At 45.6% G+C, this 24,153-nt stretch overlaps 1 protein-coding gene across 4 annotated transcripts in view; it reads right to left on the bottom strand.

Moving 5' to 3' along the window:
- The window catches only part of NTM (neurotrimin), a 1,004,227-nt gene that overhangs the window by 447,279 nt on the left and 532,795 nt on the right, over window positions 1-24,153 (bottom strand). For all 4 annotated transcript variants that reach the window (XM_023587303.3, XM_058289300.2, XM_058289301.2 and 1 more), the window contains exon 2: window positions 16,883-16,967. In XM_023587303.3, coding sequence (XP_023443071.2) covers window positions 16,883-16,967 — 85 coding nt within the window. The remainder of the gene's footprint in view (window positions 1-16,882; window positions 16,968-24,153) is intronic.

Genomic DNA, 24,153 nt, shown 5'->3' with positions numbered 1-24,153 from the left:
CTTAAAATCGGGGCTTTTCTCCTCAATGGCTCCCAAATTTTCAAGTTATAACAGTTCTCATAGAAACTCAAGGAGAGCCCCACGCCCTTCTTGGCACTCCTCGCCTGCTCTTCGTTTTCCCGGCTGCCTCCCGCTTGCCCGGCTCCTCTTCACTGGGTCGTTAAACTCGCTGTTCCCTTGTCCTGGAATGCTCTTCCTCTGGTCCTGACTTAGGTCGTTCACTCTGTCCCTTGGCAGCATTTCATTTCCCATCCTGAGGCATCCCGCTGCAGGACACCGTTCACTGCTCATCTGATTACTGATGGCTGGTCTCTGCCGACACAGCGGCACAGGCTGGGGAGCAGGGACCACAATGCAGCTGCAGCCGCCATTCTACAACAAGCCACGGGTCCTTCCTGGAGGAAGGGGCACCTGTCCTGGTCGGTCTGCATTAGGACGGCACAGTCCTGGGCTCTGCTGAAACAGTTCTGTGAGGGGTAACCAGGGCCCAGTACATCCCCCGGTGTGTGGAAAACGCACAGCAGATACTGCTGGAGGGATGTGTGGATGCTCATCCGTCTATTTTCCAGGCACATAGCAAGCTCTTATTGCTTTCCAGGCACCGTGCAGCACACGGAAGGTAGGGAGGCAAAATAAGACGAGCTCCCTGGCCCCCAAATTACAGGCTTTGGAAATGGAGCCCCTGAAGTGCCAGCCCCTGCCACTCAGAGCTCCCTCTCCCACCACCTGCCCCTCTTGCCTTTTTCACACCTCCTTTTCCCCCTTATTCAAATAAACACCTGAGGCCACCAGGCTGCTCTTCAAAAATCTGACCTCTGACAGTGGTTTTCTCTCCTTTTCCTTCGACATTTTTAAGAACAAGCCTACAAATCATCCCATCTGTCTCTTTGCTGCATGTCAATTAAAATACCGAATGTTAGAATATCTCTGGCACAAAAGGTTACACTAAATAAGAAACCTCCATCCATTAATGAGCAATTTGTCATCCAAGAGGTATTCTCACTAATTATAGCATGTCTCGAGTTATAGCCATTATGGACATGGGCTAATTTACCTCAAGGTAAAACTTTTCTTTGTCACTGGTTTTCACGTATTCGCAGAGTAAAGCAGACATTTTACTTGGTTCATAGATGTAAGGAGTCAAGCAACTGAAAATCAAACATTTGAGGCTTCATTTTGAAAAGGCCATAGCTCCCACCATCCGACACATGCAAAAAATTGCCAAAAGGCTGGCCAAGGAATTTTAACAAGTGCTTAAGTTGAGATTAAAAAGTATATCTGCGTATTGATATGCAGTTGAAATCTGAAAATGTGAATTATAACTGTGATGGGCTGAATTAGATAACTACTCTAATAAACTCCAGAATCTCAGACAGCTTATCATAATACAAGCTTATTTGTCCTCCACATAGTCATCCGATGAGGTCTGGGTCAGCTGGTAGGGGCCGGGATGGGGTGGAGGGTGGGTCTGCCAACCAAGGCATGGGTTTCTAGGTCATTTTTTTTTAATTGGCAAACTTTATTTCAAGTTCAATAAAAGCAAAATAACAGACAAAGGAAAGGGCCATTTTGAACATCAATAATCACATCATGTAAGGAGAAGAACCATGGTGTATTTCATATGGGAGTTTTATATGGGGAAAGCTACTTTTAATTCTTGTCACATTCTTCGAGTAGAACTCTGTTACAAAGCAGCACCTAAATTCAAGAGGGGCTAGGAAATCCAGCCCAGGAAGAAGAATAAATCAATTATGTATTTTTGAACAGCTAACATTCTCTTCCTCAAATGTAAAGATCTGGGCAGAACAGTGTGGACCACGTCCCACCTTCTCACTTTAAATACAGAGAAACTGAGGAGTGGCCGTGTTAGTTTTCTGAGCAGTATCACACAGTAAGTTTTGACAGGTCCAGAAAGAAAATCCAGGTAACCTGAGCCCGAGTGACCGAAGACCATGAGTTTAACCGAGACTATTCAACCGTCTCCACGCTGCTCACCTGCCGTGGAGTTGTAGAATTTGCACCAGTGTCAGCCGTGTCCCCCAGGGCTCCATTGTCATTTCTGTGTACTTCTGCATGGACATCTTAGGTCATAAGGTTCAAAGTGCCCACAGCAGATGCCTGTCTTGCTCAGTCTTCCCCCCACAGTGGAAGGCTAGTATTTATTGAGCATGTATTAAGTGCAAGGCACTGCTTCAACTTGGGTGTCCCTATTATTAGTTTCCTTGCAGGATGAGAAAACCAAGACAAAGAGGGCTTAATCATGGTGCAAAAAGTCACAACTGGGAGGTGGCAGAGCCAGGAATTGAACTCAGGGAGGAGGTCTGGTTTAAAAATCTGTGCTTAATCATTCTGCTCCACAGCCTTAAGATATAATTCCTTTGATAGAGAGGGCCTGGCAGAAATAAAATGGTAAATAAAATTATTTATTGAATTACGTGTTACATTTCAGGCTCACAGTCTGATTTCTGCCTACCTCACACTGCCCTCCTCACCCCACCCCCCCAAATTGTATGCCTTTAGAGAGAAACGAGTCCTAATTTTAAGTGTTTATTAGACCCCCTGTGAAAAATGGCTACTTAAAGGCTCTTTAAATTCTGCATGCTAGATTTTATACAGTGTGTCACACTGTCCTGGACTATTTCCTCCTCAATGTCCCATTCCACTCATTGACCTAGAAGGCAAAATCAACTCTAGATTATACAAATCCTTTCTAAATTATTTTTAATAATACCAAACCCCATGCCAACTTACAACTACATCGGAGTTTCCTCTCTCTAATAAGAGATAAATAATTTTCACTATTAATAGCTTCCTATTATTCATAATAAACTTTTCATTCATTCAGCAAATATTCCTTAATAAATCCCATGTTCCAGGCAGTAACTTAGCCACTATAAATGAGAGCAATAAAGTCAGTGGCCTTGTGGATTTCACATTTTAGCGGAAGAGGCAATAAATAAGTAGCAGAGAAATAAATAATAGATTCTTTGGTGTGTTAAGAGCTATGAAGAAAGTTAAAGTTAGGTAGGGGGAAAGAGTGATTTGAAGTTGGGGTCTGGTCATTTTAAGGAGCAGGTCTGGGAAGTCTTCTTTAAGGAAGGGGTACTTGAACGGACATAGGGTTGTCCCAGGGGGTCCAACCGTACCCTGCTGGAATGGATCCTGGAGAGGAAGACTATCCCTTGAGGTGAAAACAGACTTGAGAGGGTTTGAAGAGCAGGAAAGAAGTTCAGCATGCTTCATCAGTGTGAGTGGGCTCCAGGAATCACAGGGAGATGTCAGAGAGGCAAGTAGGCACCATGACATAATGCCCACTTTATGCAAGTGGAGTGTCTGTATTTCACACTAAGTACGACTAGAAGCCACTGTAGGGTTTTTGAGCAGGTGTGATGCAATTCATTTTTTAAATGATTAACTTGGTCTACCTGTGGATAACGGACTCTGGGAGAGCAAGACTAGCACAGGAAGACTCCATGCTCCTGCACAGCCCAGGAGAGAGAGGATAGTGGCTATCAGGAGAGGAGGCAGTGTTTTAGATAGCAAAAAATGTTTGATTAAGGATATATATTTAGATAAAGACAATTGAGATTTATTGATTGATTAGATATATGGAAGAAGAGAAAGAAAAGAGATGCATCCACTAGGCTTTTGGCCTGAGCAGCTGGGATGCTGTGGTGTCAGTTCCTAAGATCGCATAGACTGGGAGAAGAGCAGGCTCATGATGACTGGAGAAGATGGGTGGTCAGAATGAGGTTGATACCAAGGACCCAGCATGGAGGTGTACAGTGTCCAATTCCCATTAGTTATACAGTGAATCTTTAGATTAACAAAAGGATTTACTGTCTGATCCTCAGGGACAAAATCAGAGCTGGATATTTAAATATAGGAAAGAACAGAATAAAAATGATATTACTGTAGGATGCACTCAGCTGTAAATAGAAAAGAGATCACAGGAAGGGAAACTATCTGAATAATAGAAAGAATATAAAAAGTCAGCAAAGAAAATTGTAAATAATCACAAAGTAAGAAGAAAACCAGTTCTCTGTGATACCATAAACAAGAATGCTTCAGGGGAAGTGGACCTGGCACAGTGGTTAGGGCATCTGTCTACCACATGGGAGGTCTGTGGTTAAAACCCCGGGCCTCCTTGACCCATGTGGAGCTGGCCCAGGCGCAGTGCTGATGCGCGCAAGGAATGCCGTGCCACGCAGGGGTGTCCCCCGCGTAAGGGAGCCCCACGCGCAAGGAGTGCGCCCCCGTAAGGAGAGCTGCTCAGCGCGAAAGAAAGTGCAGCCTGCCCAGGAATGGTGCCGCACACACGGAGAGATGACACAAGATGACACAACAAAAAGAGACACAGATTCCTGTGCCGCTGCCAACAACAGAAGCGGACAAAGAACACGCAGCAAATAGACACAGAGAACAGACAACTGGGGTGGGGGGGGGAAGGGGAGAGAAATAAATAAAATAAATAAATAAATAAATCTTTTTAAAAAAAGACTGCTTCAAGAAAAAGGGAATACTTGACTCTGCCATTGCTGCTGATATATAGATTGAGATGAGGATAACATATTGTCTATTGGATTTGAAAAAAGCCCTATCAGTGGACTGATAGTGATGAGCACAATATTGGAATAGGATAAGAGAGAATAGGAGGACAGGAAATGTTTTGCTATAAAGGCAAGCAGAAAAAATAAACAGTAGTTGGAGGGGGACATGGGACAAGGAATTATTGTTTAAGGTGAGAACTATTATTCCATGTTTATAAGCTGGTACGTATGAAGTGGTAGAAAGGAGAAACTGGTAATGCAGCAGAAAGAAAAGAAACTTATTTTAAGAGCAATGTCTTTGACTTGGGGAAAGGAATGAAATCCAGGGCATAAATGGGGGACAAAGTGTTTGGGTACAGGTGCAAGGTGATAGGTAGGTTAAATTGAGTCCTGGCAAACTACAATAGCTCTTTTCTCACTACTTCTATTCTTATAGTAAAATATAAGTGTGTTCAGTTGGTAAGAGTGAGAAATTGAATGGAAGCTTTGGGTGTTTGAAGGGAGAAGATAACATGTGAAATACTCATCTTCTTTAATGACAAAACAAGTGCACTAGGAAGATGTAGGAGAATCGTTGGTCAGGGCTGAGTGCCAACTTGGGATCTGGTAAGAAAGTGAAAGAATCAGTCACCGTGATGATGCTCAGCTGCTCCATCACAGGTGCAGAATAATCAGAGAATTGGGCTTATCCAGGATTGGCTTTTGGCCAGGAAGAAACAACAGCAAAAGAGAAAAAAAAAAAAAGAAGGGAAAAGTGGGAAGGAGAGAGGGAGGAAAGGCTGGCAGTGGAATTCAGGGTACTTTTTAAAGAATGATCTCAATGATGGATAATGGAGTCTAGAAGGAAGGATGAGAGTCATAGTTTGAAAAAGAAGTTGGGTCAATGGTTTATAAATTCCAATTGAGTCAAATAAAGATTTGACTAAGGATAATGGAGGAGGTGAAAAAGAAAATAGGAGATGAATATTAAAGAAAGGGGTACCTGAAATGGAGGCTTTAAGGTGACCGTGTTTCTAGTGATGGAAAATTCTAAGGTATGGAATACATGCGGACTTTAGGGGAAAAAAAACTCATGTAAGGAGGTTTAAGAAGAGAAAGACGAAGGTGATGAACGGACCACTGAAAAGTGTGAGGTTGCCAAGAATAATAACAAGACTAGCAAGCCAGGTGCTCGAAACGTCTACAAATGAAGGAAGAAAATTAGGGTAGAGAGTAGATGGCCACAGCAAGGAAGGAACAGTAGGCAATACAACCTCATGGTATATGTCCCAACATCATCAGCAGTTTTGAAGAAGATAGAAAAAGAAATGTCCAGAAGCTACAATGAATAGCAAGTACACTCTCTACCCAACTCCCAGGCCTTGCGGTAGGTAAGCAGGGTATGGAAGAGAAACAGCCCCCAGCTGACGTGCCTCTGGGATGGATACATTCAGGTGATGGGACATAAGGGCTTTGCTGGTCACAGATTATGAAGCCCAGAGAGTAGAAAGGTTGGAAGGATCATGGAAAGTTTGGAGATTGGGTCAGATTATTGGAGATACAGAAGCTTCTGGTGATACAAATCCAAATGAGGATCTACACCCTGAGGTCTTTGCTTTCCGAGTGCCTGAAAACGGAAAAGGAAGATATAGGTTTTGTCCTGATGATCTCTTAAGGAAAAGAGGGTAATCAGTTCTAAACAGAACATCCTTCTCTGTACAGGCCCCCTAGATATTTGCAATGCGAAGAGGAGGGAGTGGGGGACGAACAGTCTTGCAAAAGTTTTCAAAACCCCAGTGCCTCCTCCTGAACTGGAGTAGCTGGTGTCTGGGGGGTTGAGGGCATGGAGTGATAGGTGGCCCCTTCCCGTGGGTCTTTATGTATGACTATTATTTAAGAAAACTGTCTTTATAATTCCCAAGGCATTGCTATTTCCAATTTTCATGTATAACAATTCCACCAAATTAAAAATAATTTGCATATATTCACTTTCTTATTTAAAGGTACTAAGGGGTTAGGATTGTTTTGGATAGAGCCTTCCTGATGAGTAAATTTGTCCAGAGATGATTATTCTGAGTATGAAAGCACTTTTCTACTCATCCACTACATTATAGCTAGTTTAAAAGCCAGAGATGATCAAGAAATTAAATTCTCACAAACACATCTTCCTTTGCCTCCATGGGGCATAAAAAAGGTTTTGTCTGAAGGCTGATTTCAGTTTTGTAATTTTCCATCAGTCTGTTGGTTGATGCTGTTTTCATTACAAATTCTATTATTTGTAAAAATCCATCTGCAAGATTGTAAGATTAATTCATATGTTCATTTTAGAAGACACATTTAACCCCCAGAAAGCATTCTAAGCCAAAACATTTCACACTGACAAGACAGAAATTTCGCCAAAAAAGCCCAAATAAACCCAAATAACTCAACCGTGTGAATAAATGAGATTTCATAAAAGCAGCTCAGTGAAAGATTGAGACTGCTATGTCTATAATATTTTAAGACACTTAAACTCCTTTCATCACCTCCATACTGGGAAAGAGTATAAAGAACTGCTCTATGTCCTATCATTGATCTCAAGGAGCAGTTTCTCATGCCAGTCACCCTAGACCTGCTGAAAATTACCAAATGCTTCACTCTCCATCTTCACCACACCCAGGCATTACTAAGCCTGCTTCTCCCAAATCAAGCAATGTTAATCAAAGGAAAAATTTCATTCAGATGATAGTAAAGATGTAAGGTCACTTAATGCCCCACAGCACAACCCAGAGATGGTGCCCCAATGTTTCCTTTGCCAGCTGACTCCAGTGGAAATACGAAAAATCAGTCTTCCAAGATAAAATGTCCATCAATGCTCAATTTGTACATGGACTCCTATTCCACTCTTTGTTCCAGAAAACCTGGCTCCACAGAACCCTCTGTACAGATTTTTCTGATGGGAAGTTTACATTCAGAGCAATGAACTGTCACAACTTCTTCTGCAACAATCTTGTTAGGAAAAAAGGAAGAAAACCCTTCTTCCTTGCTCCCACTTAAAAATAAAATGTTTCAAGAAATTCTGATTTGAACTGAAGGGGAGTCCTCTGATCTAAAGAAATGAGTAGAAGAAATACAAAAAGTACAAGTTGGTGCAGAAGGAATTTTCTCTCATGGATCTTTCAGAAGTAAGGCACAGTTTATGCACAAGTTTTTACACTACAATTGTTTAAAATGAAACCCGCTATAAGAGTGTGGGCTCTAAGCACATGACTTCGTTTCCCGACTGCTAAAACAAACACCATACACTGGGTTAGCTTAACAACAGGAATTTATTGGCTCGCAGTTTCAGAGGCTAGGAAGTTTGCTTTCTCCTGGGTGCAGCATTTTACGGCTGGCTGACAATCCTGGAGTTTCCTTGGCTTTTCTGCCACATGGCAATGTGCACGCAGTATCTTCTCCTTTCTCCTTTGGGTCCGATGACTTCCAGCTTCTGGCTGCTCCCTGTACCTTCTTTTTCTGTGTCAAATTCCTTTACTTTTAAGTGTTTCAGTCTTACTGAATTAAGATCTGCCCTCATTCAGACTGGACTTAACTGATAACATCTTCAAAGATACTATTTACAAATGGGACCAGGGTTTGGGGCCTGAAACTGAACATTACTTTTGTGGGGGCATGATTCAATCTACTACAATACTCATATGCTCACAGGCATACTTGTGTGTGTGTGTAGACAAAGGGATGAAGAGGGATCTCCTTTTAATCAAATATAACTTTTGGAGATAGGAAGTAACTGTCCTCTTTATACAGAGAGATTAAAAAATCTCACCATCCCCAAATCTTCAAGATTGAAGAATAAAGTCAGGAGGGAAAGAATTATGGACTAAAGTAGACTTATAGAAGATTCTAGCAATGGAAGAACTTGTATCACTGATATAAAGGCAGTGGCCACCAGAAGTTCTGAAGGGAGGGAGAAAGAAGAACAGGTGCAACATGGGGGCATTGCTGGGACACTGGAATTGTTCTGCATGACATTGCAATAATGGATACAGGCCATTATACATTTTGCAAAAACCTATAAAATCGCGTGGTACAAAGTGTAAACCACAATATAAACTATAGACCATGCTTAGTAGCAGTGTTTTAATATGTGTTCATCAATTGTAACAATGTACCACGCTAATAAAAGATGCTGTTAACGTGGGAAAGCCTGGAAGGGGGAAAGTGGTGGGAGGGGGGATATATGGGAATCCTCTATATTTTTGTTGTAGTATCTATGTAATCTAAAGCTTCTTTAAAATATATATATATTTTTAAAAATCTTACTCAAGATCATGCAGAGAGAATGTGCCTAGCCAGGTTTAGCAGAATTCTGTCACCCAGTCCACAATTTTTCTAACATACTGCTCCTTTAATAATAGGAATCAGCAAGGTCTCCATTCTCAGAGATCTTTTTCTCCACCAGTATCACTCCTATTAAATTGCCCTGTTGCTTCCTCCTCTCATAAACCACACATATTGGAACACAAGGGGTGCTGTGTTCACCCCATCTGAAATTGGACCCTAAAACAAATTCATGCTTGGTTTCTTAAAAGTAGTATTGTTTGATCACCTAGATGGTATTGGTGTTATTTTTTATTTATTTTCAGTAATCTATTATGCAGAGCAGGGGTCCATCAATCTTGCCTGGGGAAACAAAATGTCCTCAAATAATGCAAGGATCGTGCTATATTTTACCCATCAGTGGAGACTTTCAACCTAAGAGAACAAATATGTTATTGATATCAATCATGATTTTTTCCAAGATTTCCCAGGACAGATGTCAATAGTCCTATTTCTGGTAGAAAAAGGAAACTTAGAGGTCAAGATCAAATTTATGGCTATGTCTCTGCCTTCCCCATATTCTGTATCCCAGTTCCAGGGCCTCCAGCCATACTGGCTGTGGAATACTAATAGAATTGTGTATCACTCCAAATTTGTTCAATACCCCATTCCACATAAATACATGGGAAAGTCTGAAAAATTATAACCCTCTGTGAGAGAGTCCAGGATTACTGATACTTGGAACAAATGGTTCTTGGAAGAAACTGTAATAAAAGTCTTATGTGAACAAAGTATGTGGGTTCTAGGATTATCTGATGAAAATGGACCCACGTGGCCTGCTGGGTCATTCTCTGTGTTTGCATGCCATAAACTGCATAAAACCATACACACACCCGGACCCCATTTCAAAAAACTTCAAGGAAGAAGAATCTTGCATTCTAGGACAAGGAAGAACAACCATGGCCGCTGGATTTCTGGGGGGAGAGAAACTTGGCAATGAAGAAAGTAAGGGGAACAACTCAACTGAGAAAGGCAGGCCCTATGGTTCAAACAGAGAAAGCTAGCTTAGACCACAGAACTGGTTCAGAGCCTTTAAACTGGAAAGATGCATCCCTTTGCCTCTCAGGATCTGTGTCTCCATCTCATGGCACAGTTAAGGGGATTTACTAAGACCCTGCTGGGAAAGCAAAGGCCCTGGCACAGAATCAACACTGATATAGCATAAGGAGAGTTACAGCAGAGGGCTAAGAGCTGGGCTTTGGTGAAAAGCCAGCAGTTAGGAGAGAACATGGCATGCTCTCAATGACTATTAGCTAACTCGAGCTGGAGAACTGCAAGTGCTTATGATGTTTTTGCCCTTAATATCACAAGATGCCCCTTCCTTCAGGCATGTGGTCCAAGCTGGCTCACACCTGGGTGAATGTGGACTGGATACCAGCCCCTCTCACCCACCAAGATGGCATCTTTATCCAGGACTGCACACCATTATCCTCATGTTCTGCAAAAGCAGGTGATTGGACTCTCTTAGGTCTGCAGTCCTTTCAAACTCAAAAATGCTGAGATTTTGAGGGAAGCAAAAAGGAGAATTTCTCTGAAAAACAGGGTTGTAGATGAGTGGTATGGAGAGCTGGGCTTCCCCTGTGTGCTCTTCTCTGGATCCCAGGGACATCTTGGCATGCCCCTTTTCCTTCTGCCCCATGGTTGGTTGGAGTTTTAGTTTTCCCATTTTAGATTTTGGCTTCTCAACAGGCTGAGTGTGCTTCCAAGAGCCTCACTCCCATCCAGTCCATCTGTCCATGCTCCTGTGAGTCACGGTCCAGCGGATGGATACCTGCCAGGCCCCTGAAGTGAGGACACAGTGGTTGTTCCTTGGGAGAAGAAGGGCCGCTGGAGCAGCATGCATTTCCTTAGTGGCATTGCTATTCTGAACGAGTTAACTCACAAACAGTGGATCAATAGTTATACCCCGAGACAACAGCTGCCAGCAGACTCCAAATAGAGAAAAACACGGATGGACAGAGAGGCCCTTTGCTGAACCCCTCCTTATCCTGAACCTACTAATTTTCCCAAGGTCCACATGGGTTGAGTGCATCATGGGGTAACACTTCTTCTAAGACTTAAGGACTGGGAATGGAAGCAGTCTGAGAGAAAGAAGGCATGTGTCCTGGGATCAGCTTTACAGTAATGGTCAACTGACATAGACCATTCTTGTCCTGGATGGAGAGACACCTAGCTCAATGACCTACAAATGTTCTGAACCTCTCCACCAGCACCATAAGAACAACCTCCCACAGTTGGATGGCCTGGACAGAAGTGACAGTGAACCAATAATCTATCCAGAGCAAAGACATTACAAAACAGCCCAGAAAAAAAGACAGAGGAAGGCACGGAGGAGAAGCAGGTAGTCTCAGGCACGCCTTCATTCATTCATGCAACAAATATTTATATTAAGCAACTTCTGTATGCCAGTCACTAGGGACAACAGGCTGAATAAGACAAAGAAGGTACCTATTCTTAAGGAAATTATAATCTAGCCAAGGAAGTCAGATCATGAACACATCAACAAATAACTGAATGGGATAAATTCATTTAGAGATAATTGCTCTAAAAATCCAGGATGCTATGCCAGCGTAAGATTGGTGGCAAATGGTGGCAAAGGGAATTATACTGATTTGGGTGCCAGAAAAATTTCAGGGAGGGGGCTCCATTTGAGACAAAGCCAAAATGACAAGAAGCAATCATTCATGGGAAGATCTGGAAGAGGGATATTCCCAATAGAAGGAAACAGCAGAGCAAAGTCACATAGTAGGAGTGAGTTTTCTGTCTGCACAAAACAGAAAGCAGGCGAGGACAGCAGTGAGTGAAAGGAACAGGAAGAGCGAGCAGGCAGGCATTCAAATCTGTTAGTAAATGCCATGAGACAAGGCACGAGCTAGGTATAGGATGCAAACCTGAACAAGGCACAGCTCTTTCCCTCAAGAGTCCACACAAACCAGGGACTATAGTAATTCGCACAATCATAAAAATGTACTATCATAAAGTGTACATACTAATGCAAGGTGTTATTAATAGTATCATATATGAGAGTCTTGTATTTTACACAGTATTGTTCTTTAAACCACAATTTCTCTTTTTTGCCATAAATTAAATTTACTTTACAGAGAACTTGGACCTTGGTGTTGACTGGTAGATGGCGGTAGGACATTTGGGACCTCAGAAACAGCAGGTGGGGGATCTGAGTACCAGACGATAACACAAGCCTTCAAACTGACTCTGGTAAAGAACAAAAGAAAAAAAAATGGAATTCATGAGGTAGCTGGGGGGGCAATAGAGGATCTAGCTGTTTATGAAATGAAAAGCTAAATGCTTTACAGGATATGAACAACCACAGCATCCTAAACCTAGATGGGTGACTCCCTGGATCCTCTCAAATATCATAACCACAATGATCTGTGCTATTTCATGGAAGTGCCATGTCAAATCAGCATCTTAATCTTGTCCCTTTCTCAGAACTTTTATTCTTAAACCATCCCAGTTACACAACACCTCTCTGTCGCCAAGGCTACAGTTTAGACGCATGACAGAGGTAGAGTTAAGGCTCTGATACCCACTGAGATGATCCCTATGAAATGAAGGACTTTACTAGTTGCTGCCTTTTATTTGGAGAAGCTATGAAAACAGAAATGCATTCACCAAAATTTCAAGTGAAGCTCTGACTTGAGTGAATGGCTCTGAGTGAATGACGCCTACACAGTTAGGCAAATTAGGCCTCCTCCTGCTCCTCATTGCTTCCTCATGGCTTCCCAACAAGGAGCTCAGTCCTGCTGGCTTAAAACATCGGCTCTGAGACAGGGCGCTCTTCTTTGAGCCCATGTAGGCACATCCGCCTTTGGTTAATAGACACCTGCTGCCTTGTACTATTAATTACTTCCTTATCCGTAAGCCTCGCCATTGAGGGGGCCCACCCTCCTTGACAGCAGAGCTCACACCTTTCATATGAGAACTACTCCCTGACTTTTTTGGGCTTGACCACAAAGAGTGATTTTAAAATAAAATGATAGAGAAATGTGGTAAGGAGATAAATTGATATAGGCTTGGGAATCTTTTGTTGTTTTCATTCATTTCTTTTGTTCACTTAACAATGGGGATCACACAGTGTTTGTGGCCTTAAAAATCACACTCTCAGGATTCTGAGAGCTGCTCTTCTCCAGTCCAAATGGGGAAAGAACAGAGAGCCAAACAACACTGCAAGGAGAGGTCGAAGCCAAAATGAGTGGGGGAGACTTTAAGTACCATTGAAGAATGAGGCCATCACAGAATCCAACCAGTCCTGAATACTGGGAGAAAAGCTTCGTGTGCTAAGGTGAGGTGTGAAGTCCTAAATCAGAATCCCAGCTCTGCCACGGGAAGGTTTGCCATGTGCAGATTTGGGGAAAGTTCCCCTCTCTGTGCCTCAGTTTCCTCACCTATAAAATGAGGATAATTAAGTCTACTGCAGAGAGTTATTGTGAGGATGAATATTAAATGTTTAACACAGTGACTGACCAGTAATTGACAGCATTATTCCTTTTATTAATATACACTAGTATATTAATATACTAGTGGTACCTCACAATCTGGCTTCAAAACATCCTAGCTAAAGAGACTGCCCATGTCTCAGTTTCTTTATCTGTGAAATGGAGCTAACAACAGCACCTACATCTTAGGGTTTTTGTATGTTGAAAGGTCAATATTATGATGGTTGAGTAGCAGACAGATATTGTATAAAACACATAGAATACTTTCTAACACATAGGGAGCATTGAACAAAACCTCAATTGAAAGTATTATGATTATACATTCTGTTTTTTTTTTTTTTTTCGCTACCTTACCTTTTTAAAAAGATTCTTACAGATTATCAAATGGAGGGGAGAAATCTTGGGAACTTGTTTACAATTCTCTTTGGGCTGCCGATGCCAAGTTGGGAGAAAGGTTCCCTGATACCTCCACAGGGTCATTAGAACTAATCTGATGAACTGAAACACTCAAAAGAGTTTCTTTATACAAGAATCTGCTGTTGAAGTATTTATACTATGGAGACTGCTAAAAATCGAAAAAAGAAAAAAAAAAAAGAAACTGGTGAGAACAAAGCAGAATAAGATGAAAATTAGAGCAAAAAGTCCTCTGCTGGTTATGAAGAAAACTACAAGCACCAGTGTCATCACCAGTCACAGCAATGTGGGTAGGTGGTCTCCAGGTTAGAACAGAGGCGCTCAGGGCTGCCGTAGTTATAGTCATGTTTAGTCATAGGCTTAGCACAGAAGAAAGAAAGAAGGAAGGAAGGGAGGGAAAGAGAGAGGGAGGAAGGAAGGAAAGGAGGGGAGGGGAGAGAAGGGGAGGGGAAGAGAGGGGGAGGGGAGGGAGAGGAGGGGGAGAGGGGGAGGGGAAGGAGACCCCCCCAACATAAAAAAGCAAACATAACATAACCCAGAGTCCTGAACAAGAGGATTGTCACAAGATTGCTTTTCAACCTAGAATCAGGTTAAGTGTGTATTTACCAATTTTGTGGAAACAAAACACTTTATGAAATGTCTCCTTGCTTCCCCACATACTGGGTCACAGAACAGAGAGCCTGTATTTGGAAACTCAAGGGTTTCCCACTCTACAAGAGTGTGCCCCAACAAGGCAGCCCTTCCTTGTCCCAGGGCGTGTCTGGAGAGAATGTCATCCCTCCAAAGTCAGGCGCCAGCTCTGCACGGGGGCCTGAAGTGCCGAATCCCCATTCCAGGTCAGGCCCAGGGCCAGCAGACGGGTACCCATCAAAGGCTAGCCCACCTAGCTGCTCCCTCGAGGGCCCCAACTGCCGTGTCCTCCTGCATGCCAGGAAGAGAGTCAGCCCCAGGGCGGGCACAAGGAGGCCAGCGCCTCTCAGGAGAGCCTTCCCATACCAGGACTAGGTGGGGCCAATTCAAGGGTGTAAAAGGAAGCCCCAACATCTCCCAAATAAAGCCACCACGTCGAAAGCATGGGCGAAACTGTAGACCTCAGTGCCTGGAAGAGACAGAGGGAGGCACCCATAGAGTGAAAAAGAAGAAGCTGTGGAAGAAAAGACAAAGAGAAGCCGGCCAATACTTGATCCACAATTCCAAAGAGAAGCTGCTCCTGACGTAAGCCCTCCCCTGGCCCATTATTTGCTGAATTCACCCCTCTCCAGAGGGTCCTGATCCTGTGCACTTTGCCAGCTCTTCTGGAGACCATCTCCCACTCTCTCCAAACCCCTCTCAGTTTTCCTATACTGTGGAAGCGACTGTCAAGCAGTGTCCCTTTGCTATTTCTTGTTCCCCAAATCTACACAGATCTGATTACCTTTCACCCCTTGTTGAGGAAATAATCCCGTTCATTTCTAAATGTTCACCATGTAAGACTGCCTCTGTTTCGTCCCCCGGGAGGGTCCTCTTTGAAGCCCAGTGCTAGGGACAAAGGTCATCCTGAGTGTACCTATATATCAGTAGGCATTGACTATATTGCTTTAGAGATTCTTTTTTTTTTTTCTATTTAAGGAGTCTGAAATCACTGCATATTTGAAGTGCCCATGAAATCCCTTTAAAAATCAAATACAGTCAATACAATCATTTTGGTAGTGGGGAATGGGGACATGGGGATGTTTAACCTCTGTTCAAAACAAGCCCTTAAAGGGCTCGGTGGAAGAGATGGGTTTTTTTTTTCATGAATCACTGGTTAACTAGGAGATCCCTGGAGTCGTGAGGGTTAACTTTCCAAAGACAAAGCACAGCAGGCAGAATGCTTGCCGATCTTTCCCTACTCCTTTAAAGCATACATTTCCTTTAGTAAATTTCCTGACAGTTACACTCAGCACCAGCAGTGCCCCTTCCTCAACATTTTCTACCCGCAGCTATTGGCTAAGTGCACCATCCACCAACACCCTGATCTCAGAGGAACAACCTTCCCTTCCGGGCACAACAGCAACAAGGTTATACTTCCATTCCGGGCACAACAGCAACAAGGTTATACTTCCAAGTGTCTTCCTGGGAAAGGATGGCAAGGCTGCCTGGTGGTTAGTCCATTAGCACAGTTTGGAAAACTTTACCTAAGAGCATAATCGGAGAGGCAGGGTACTAGTCCTTCACCGACTTGGACTTAACTCCCGCCTCAGCCTTTCTTACTTTCTTATGAAATTCCAGAGAGTAAATTTCCTCCATTACAACCGTTAATTTTGTGTTGCACCATGTGAGTGGTACCGTTTCTAGAAGCCAGAAATTGAGTTAGGGTTTCTGTAAGCAGGGTGATCATGGGGATAGACTCATTCCACCACACAGAAATCAGCCACGAGTGTTTTCCTTCCCCTTCCCCAGTCCCTGTAAGCCTTAACCCCAGAGGCCAATCAGGACCCAAAACAACAGTGAAATCCAGTTTCTGGTGAGATGAGTTTCGCACCTACCACATTGGTGGCCCGCAATAAGAGAACAGTTACCCCGAGGAAACGACATTTTCCATGGACAAAGCAGACCTGTGTCCATGACTGGTACCAGAAAACCACTTCACACCAGGAGAAAGCCTCTCCCTCTGCCCACAACGAAGACACGGAGGCACCCGGGAGAGCCAGGCCCAGGACAAAACCTGTCCACGGTACCAAAGCCGGGCTGGCACCCCACCACGGCCTGGGCAGGGCTAGGGCACTCAGACCAAGCCAGACCCGTCCTCGGGGGCTCATCAACTTCGGAGACTTTCCATTCTGAGCCACACGGGCACCCAGTTACCACCACCTTCGGGCTCACGGTTACGCAGGGTGCCCGGCTGCTTCCTTCACTCCCTGACCCAATCAGCCCTGATCCTTTCCAAGTTTCTGGGGTCAAAGAGGCCCGTTGTGTGGAAACAGCTCAACTTGGGAGTATTCCCCGGGGGGCCGGGCTCCCAGCACATCCCCGGATCGCGAAGGCCAGGAGAGCCCGGTCCTCGCTGCCAGCCCCCGCGTGCTCCCGTCCACACCCCTCACCCCGCTGCCCGCCCCCACCCCCCAGACGCCGGCGTCAGCCCGTCGAGGCGCGGCTCCCTACCTGAGGGTGGCGCTCTCCCCTTGCCGGACCGTCACGTTGTCCATGGCTTTGGGGAAGGTGGCGTCTCCGCTGCGCACCGGCACTCCTGTGGGCACAAGGAACAGCAGCCTGAGGGACACGACCACGAGGCACTTCCAGGGCAGGAGCAGGTCCCCACAGACCCCCATCCTCGACAGACACAACTTCCCCCAACTCCGGCGGCCGCGGGCACACGCCCCCCGGGCGGGCACGGGAGGGGGGCGAGGGCGGGCGCGCAGGGACCGAGCCGGCGGGAGAGCGGCGCCCGGGCTCGCTCAGGTCGACTCCTTCTCCCCCGAAGCCGGCCTCAGCTTCCCGGCGGCAGAGCGCCAGTTCCCGCGCAGGACATCCGAAGTGGCGTCCCCGGGGCGGCCTGGGCCGGGGCGGGGGGTGGCCGCGGAGGGGCGGCGGGCGCGCGCACGTCTCAGGAGCCGAGGCTTCCCCTCCGGAGTTCGGGCATGGCACTTCCGAGAGGCGCAAGCACTTTGGTGGGAGAGGCCGCGTGGGCAGCGCGAGTCCGCGACCCAGAGGCGCTCTGCGTCGCCCGCGTCCGCCAAGAGGGTAATCCACACTTTCTTTGTAAGTTTCGGAGAAAGGCTCGCCACGAAACCCGCCGCGGACAATAGCCGAGGTGGCAAGTGCCGGCGGCGGCGGCGGCGGCGGGGGCGAGGAGGCGCGCGCGGCGCTCGGCCGCCACCAGCCGGCCCCGGGGTCCGGCGGCGCGCGCTCCTCGGGGGCGCTGCTCGAGGCCGGGGGGCGCCGCGGAGCCTCCCGGGGCGCGCAGACCGCGGCGGGGCGGGGGGCGGCGCTGGGTGGCCGCGCCCGCTGCTCGGCAGCTCGCGCCGCGCGGGGACCCGGAGCTCAGCGGCTGCCCCGCGTGTCGGCGCCGCCCTCCTCCCAGAAGCGTGCCCGCCTCGAGCCGGCCCCGACTTCCAGGGTTGTCATGGCAGCCGCTCCGTCCCTGACCGCCACTTTCTCGGGATCGGACGCCCGGAGCGAGCGAGCCCGCGCAGACTTCGCCCCGGAATCGCCGACTGGCGAGGAAGGGGGCCGGACGCCCGCTTTAACCCCCGCGGTGCCGGGCGGACGCCTCCTGCCGCCGAGGTGAGGCTGGGGTTTAACCAGCACCCTCCTCCCCCGCCCCCTGAAAGAACTGTCACTTCCAGTTTAAAGAGAAGAGTTACTGCACGTTCTCAGTAAACCCAAGGCATCTCCATAAGGGTCACAAACTAATTAGCTAGGAAAGGAAAACCATGCAGCATGCAGCCATCCATGCACCTTTAAACTGATCAGATAAATTCCATTAGCATTTAGAGTCAATTTAGAGTGTTGGAAGGCTGTTTTTAAAATAATCTCATTTTCATTAACTAGTACAGTATCCACCCCACCAGGCCCCACTAAAGCTCCTTAATTCACCAGACACTGCCTCCCGCCCCACAAAACTACTTAAATCACGAGAGACTTGAGGACACCATGCTAAATAAAGATATTCCATATATAAAACAAATGCAAAATCACAGAAGCATCTCAGTGTGTGAAACTGGCAAAAATGCATCAAAATTTTGGTCAAGTTCCGAGACTGACATCCGTTCCCTAATCTTGATTTTGTCGGCGTTAAAAGATGCTAGCCCTGCCCTAGTGCCCGCTGAGATGGCTGAGTATGAGCCACCTGAGCTATTTTCGCAGTGCACTCCCAGGATTCCTGGATACCATGCTCTTGCACAGTTGATTGCATCTTTAAGCTGTGTGTTCTACCAATTCCTGAAACCCAGGAAGAAAAAAGGAAGGTTTGACTGCCTCAGTTCCTTCCACATCCCCTCTCCAGCTGATACCTCTGTACCTGCGTTATTATTTTTCCATCAGTGTAGTACATTCCCATTTAACGGCCTGGCCCTTGGGCACACAGGAGCAGCGAGCAGGAAGCCAGCGGTGCCAACGCTCAAGCTAAAACCCTTCTCTTCCCAGGGACTCCCTGCTCTCAGCAACCAGCACTGACCCAAATTCTCCCTGGGGCTAGAGGAGACAGTGACTTTGCATTTCCCCCTTAGACTTGCTACTGAATCCATCCAGGGAGAGATTTTTTTTAACAGCTGTTAAAGAAAAATATTCTTCCCCAAAGCTGTGAAGCGCCAAAAAGACTGGATCTTTGTATAAGGACCCTGGTACTGTAAAAGTGTAGAACACACCCAAGATGAAATTAGACCCTTCTTCCATCCTGTCCCCTCAATCCTACCTACTCTACAGGGGCAAACACCAGAAAGACTGCACAGGCCTGCTTCCCATTGTAGGAACTGACGACAAAGTCGGCAACAGCAAAACTCTGAGCAACTCTGCTCTGAAGATCTCAAAATACTTTGCATTAATTCATCATTGGCTCCATTTCCCCCTCATCTTCCTTGATGACTTTTCCTGATATGAAATTCTTCATAAAAACCTTCTGTTACTTTGGGCACTGGGGACCATTTGATATGTAGCACCAAAAAATCATTTGTCAACTATGGAAGCAATTAATGGCTTTATTATTATTACCAGAAAATTTTTTAAAAATACATCTACTGGAAGCAGGTGCATTTTGTCTATTTGAAAGGAAAGGAGAATTAACTTATTTTAGCATCATTCCATTCTTTTGAGACCCTATATTATCTCCATTTTGCAATGGGAAAATTGCAGGCAGGAAATCTAGTGATTTCACCAGTTATGGTTTATGATAGCAGACATAAGACTTGGGATTATGTTTGCTGACTTTAAGCCTGCTGAATTTTGGGGGGTCTTCTTCTCCAAAAGCCAAGGGGTCACCCCCAGTAATCCCTCCATGTGTGTCAACCATCCTTTATACCCCCCACCCCTCCCCTTAAATTATCCTCACCACATCAAGTAGAAACAAATGTGTGTCGCAGGGAAAAGGTGGGAACCTCATTTGTGTTTGGATCTTTAGAATGGAAGGGATGATTCCTTTCATGATAAATTCTAATCCTGGCTCTAGCATTTAATTCCCAGGTAGATACAAATGAGCATTCATTCTTGCAGCTAGGAATGTTGATAATGGCAACAGCAGGTCTTGCCGAAGAGTCTACATACATGATTAGCTTTATAAGACAATATTTAGGAATCTATTTAAGGTAGAAGATGCTTTATTAATACATATTCTCTGCCACCACGTCATTACTGGGGCTGGGTGGAAAATTCATCCTTTGTCCAGGCTCTTGAAGATGTTCAGTCTATACCAAACTGCACACGGTCGATCTAAGCCAGTCAAACCATCTTTGTCTCTGGCTGTGAAGGGAAGCAGCTGAACTGCAGCCGCCCAGCAGTTGCCAGCAGAAAATACAACCGAGCATAGGTAACGCTGAGGGTGGGAAACAAAAAGCCACTTGCAATCTCATGCTTGCTTTGTGGGCCCAGAAATCCAAACTTTATTCACAAATGAAAGTTTAGAGAGTGGGAAAGGTCACCGATGTCTACACAATTAACAAGACAGAATCCATTTCATTCAAACATGCTATTGAAGTGGCATGAACAGATGAAGCTCAAAATCAGGTGTCAACTCCCTTTCCATGCCCTAATCCCTGAACATAACCAACACTTAGTGGCTTATTTTATATCCTGTCTCTTGCTTCATAAAACCTTCTGGGTTTATTTTATTTTTCCCAGCCTATCCAAGTTAATGAAAAAGGGACGACAGTCAGAGAACAATTTCATTGTTTGTGCTCTTTATAGAAACAACTTCCTCTCTGCCTCCTGGAAAGCAAATTCTTAATGAGTGCTTCCTCCATATTCTTTCCTCCATCTCCATCTCCTTCCTCCCTTCCCTCTTGCATACACATATACTGTACACATAAATCAACTTGTCACAGCCTGTCTTTGTGCTGACAGCTGTAATTGCTTTAGGTTATAAAAATATCTATAGGACAATGCCTTTCAAGCTCTCTCTCTCTCACACACGCACACACACTCCCTGAGCAAAAGAAAACAAACATATCCCCTTTAATAATCCCGTTACTGCAGAGGAGGGGGTGGAGATTGCCACGAAGACACTGGCTGGCGAGCTGGCAGGCAGGTGAGGACACAGGAGCACAAGGAAGCTTCTGGCAGCTGTGGCCTCTACACACTGAAGCAAGGTTTGAGCAGGGAAGAATTCCCAGGGAAACAAAAGCCCGCTGTTGTTTCCGTTTCACTCCATGTTACCTACAGCAGGCTGAGGTTAGCTAAAGAGCCGTGAATATCTGCACAGGCAAGAGACGGAAAGAAGAGCCCCGGCTTAGGACAAGCTAGAGCTGCTTCTCCTTTTTCTAAAAAAGGCAAAAAGCCCCCTCTCCTGGTAGAGATTTCAAATAAGAGCGCAGGCCAGAGGATCAGCAACATAGGACAGTTAGAGAGTGTGTGACACCAAGTGGGAACTGGCAGACGTTGGAAAAAGGGGTCAGGTTTCCCACGTGCGTACAGAGATGTCTGGAAGGGAGGAGAGCAGGGCTGGGCTCTGCAAAAACCCATGCTATGTATTTATTTTACTCCTATTGTAATTTAGGATTTAAAAAAAGCACTGCTCATCTGGGCTAGCATCCAGCGTGTTAGAATTTCAGGAGGAGAGCAAAAGAGCAACTCGATGAAGGGGGAGGGCACTCCAGGGAGAAAAAAAGGGGTCATGCACAGAGAGAATTGAGGATGAAGGTATGAAGCCACGGCAAAGGTCAGGGTATCTGTGGACTGTAAAATCCTTCAGGCTTTATAAGAAATACATAAAGTGGGAGATGTTAGGTCGAATCATGGTTAGGTAGACAGAAAGCTAAGTAAGAGTAGACGATTGTGTCAAAATTAAAGGGCCCATGAAACCAGAGGCAGGTTCCTGGAGAGGACCAATCCCAAGAATCGTGGGCCGAATCTCCCCTCTTCTCGGTTTTGGGTCATAATAAGATCCTGGACTGAGAATTACAGAATGATAGTCAGAAGGGACAGAAGATGTTTTGTATAACCCACTTATATCATCATGGGGGGAGGGGAGGGTTGAGTCCCAGAAGGAAGGAGTAAATAAGGCATAAAGCTAATAATTGGTAGGATCAGCTAGAACTCAGGACTCCTGTTCTTCATTCTAGTGCTCTTTCCCCCAAACTGGACAGACAGCGATGCTGCTGAAGAACCAAATTACAAAAGATGTCATTTGGCTGCTCTACCTGAGGGCAAGGAAGAACCACAGAGGAAGGAGGCTACAGCAGCCATTTCACGCATTCAGTCGATGTTGACGCGGAAATTCTGAGCTCCTCCTATGCACCAGGAACGGTCTCCAGAGCTAAAGACTCAGAGATGGTGAAGACATGGCCCTGCTCTTGGGTGTCTACTAGTGTCATTGGACTTGGTGGTGGTTCATGTGTATCTCTGTTCATGAATGTAAGTGGCAATAAACTCAGTCCTGCGCTCCCCTGTGAGACCAAGAGGGCTGAGAAAAATACTCATTTACACAACAAACATGTATTCGGTGAGTGCGCAGTGTTTGCTGCTGTGTCGGATGGTAGATTTAAAACAGTGGAAGAGAGAGAGGAAGACCTAACAAGCGCGGGATTTGCCCTCATAAAGCACACTCTCCAGCAGGGGAGATGGCCATTAAGCAAAGAATTATACAAAGTAGTAGATATTTGGTAAGCACTATAAGCAACAAATCAAAGAAAGCATAAGACAGAAATTTCTGGTCAAGCGTGGAAGATCAAGAGAACTCTCCCTCGGGAAGCTGACTTGGCCTAGTGGTTAGGGCGTCTGTCTACCACACGGGAGGTCCACGGTTCAAACCCTGGGCCTCCTTGACCCGTGTGCAGCTGGCCCATGCGCAGTGCCGTGCCACGCAGGGGTGTCCCCGCGCAGGGGAAACCCACGCGCAAGGAGTGCGCCCCATAAGGAGAGCCGCCCAGCGCAAAAGAAAGTGCAGCCTGCCCAGGAATGGTGCCGCCCACATGGAGAGCTGACACAACAAGGTGACTCAACAAAAAGAAACACAGATGCCCAGTGCCACTGCCAACAACAGAAGCGGACAAAGAACACGCAGCAAATAGACACAGAAAACAGACAACTGGGCCGGGAGGGAGAAGGGGAGAGAAATAAATAAATAAAAATAATAATAATAAAAAAAAGCTCTCCTCAAGGAAATGCCTTTAAACTGAGACTTAATAGTGAGGAGGAGATAAAGTGGCAGGCGTGTGGCATGAACAGGAATGCAGGTACACCAGGCAAGAGGAGCAAGGCCGGCTTTTGTACTCTGGGTGTGTGCATTTAAACTAAGGGTGTAAACATCTGAAAGGCTCTAAATCTGATTGAAAACCCCTCACTTGGTCAACACTCTGTGTTTGTGCGTTCATTGGTCCATTAGATATACATTGGTTGATTAAGAAAGCCTGCAGACTTTGGAATCAGAAAAACCAAATACCTCCTCTCTCTCCATTACTAGCCCTCTGACCTTGGAGGCATAATTTAAACTTGTTTGTAAGATCATGATACTATTACTGCCTACCCCATAGGTTGTTATGAGAATTAAATGAAATAATAGGAGTAAAGGGTTCGGTAGAGCGCCTATTACACAGTCAGGACTAAATACTTGCAAACTATTGCGTCCTGGGCCCTGGACTGACTTGACAATGCCAAAGATGTTTCTCTCCTGATTCAGAGGAGCCTTATGAGAGTGTGTGCATTCAGAGAACCCAGGAGAGCCTGCTGAGCGCAGGTCATGTGAGCTGAGAGCGCTGTCTGAGTACACACCGTGACTCAGTTCATTCCAGAGACGGGCGGAAACTTCTTACTGAGATGTGGTCAGACAAGGAAGTAGCTTTTCCTTTAAACTCTGGCTGGAAGCACAGTGACCCTCCAGTTCCCACCCCAACTATTAAACAATGTCACAGTCCCTGTGTTCTCCAAACACACACAGAAAATCGGCTTGTGGGAAAACAGCCCACCCTTGAGTAGGAGATGTCTTTGTCTTTCTTTAGCTGCCTGGGAATATTTATGTCATCTTGCTGTGAATCCCTGAATGGCAGTGAAAAATAACATGAAGAAAGGGAAGATACATCCATTCCAAAGCAAGGAGCTCCCTCTGACCCCCTTCCATGAAGCTGTAAACCCCTTTTTGGTCTGGTGGGCCTGATAGTTGAATCCAAAGCTTCCCCATGGATGAAACATTTGGTAGCCCAGGTCTAAATATTATACTAGTCATTTGATAACAACAGCCCATGCCTACTTATCTGAAAGCTGCCCACACTGCCCTCATTTCCTACCAT

Source organism: Dasypus novemcinctus, chromosome 27, assembly GCF_030445035.2.
Source record: "Dasypus novemcinctus isolate mDasNov1 chromosome 27, mDasNov1.1.hap2, whole genome shotgun sequence".
Lineage (NCBI taxonomy): Eukaryota > Metazoa > Chordata > Mammalia > Cingulata > Dasypodidae > Dasypus > Dasypus novemcinctus.
The sequence above is the reverse complement of the archived record's forward strand: the minus strand, read 5'-3'. Positions and strand labels throughout refer to the sequence as shown.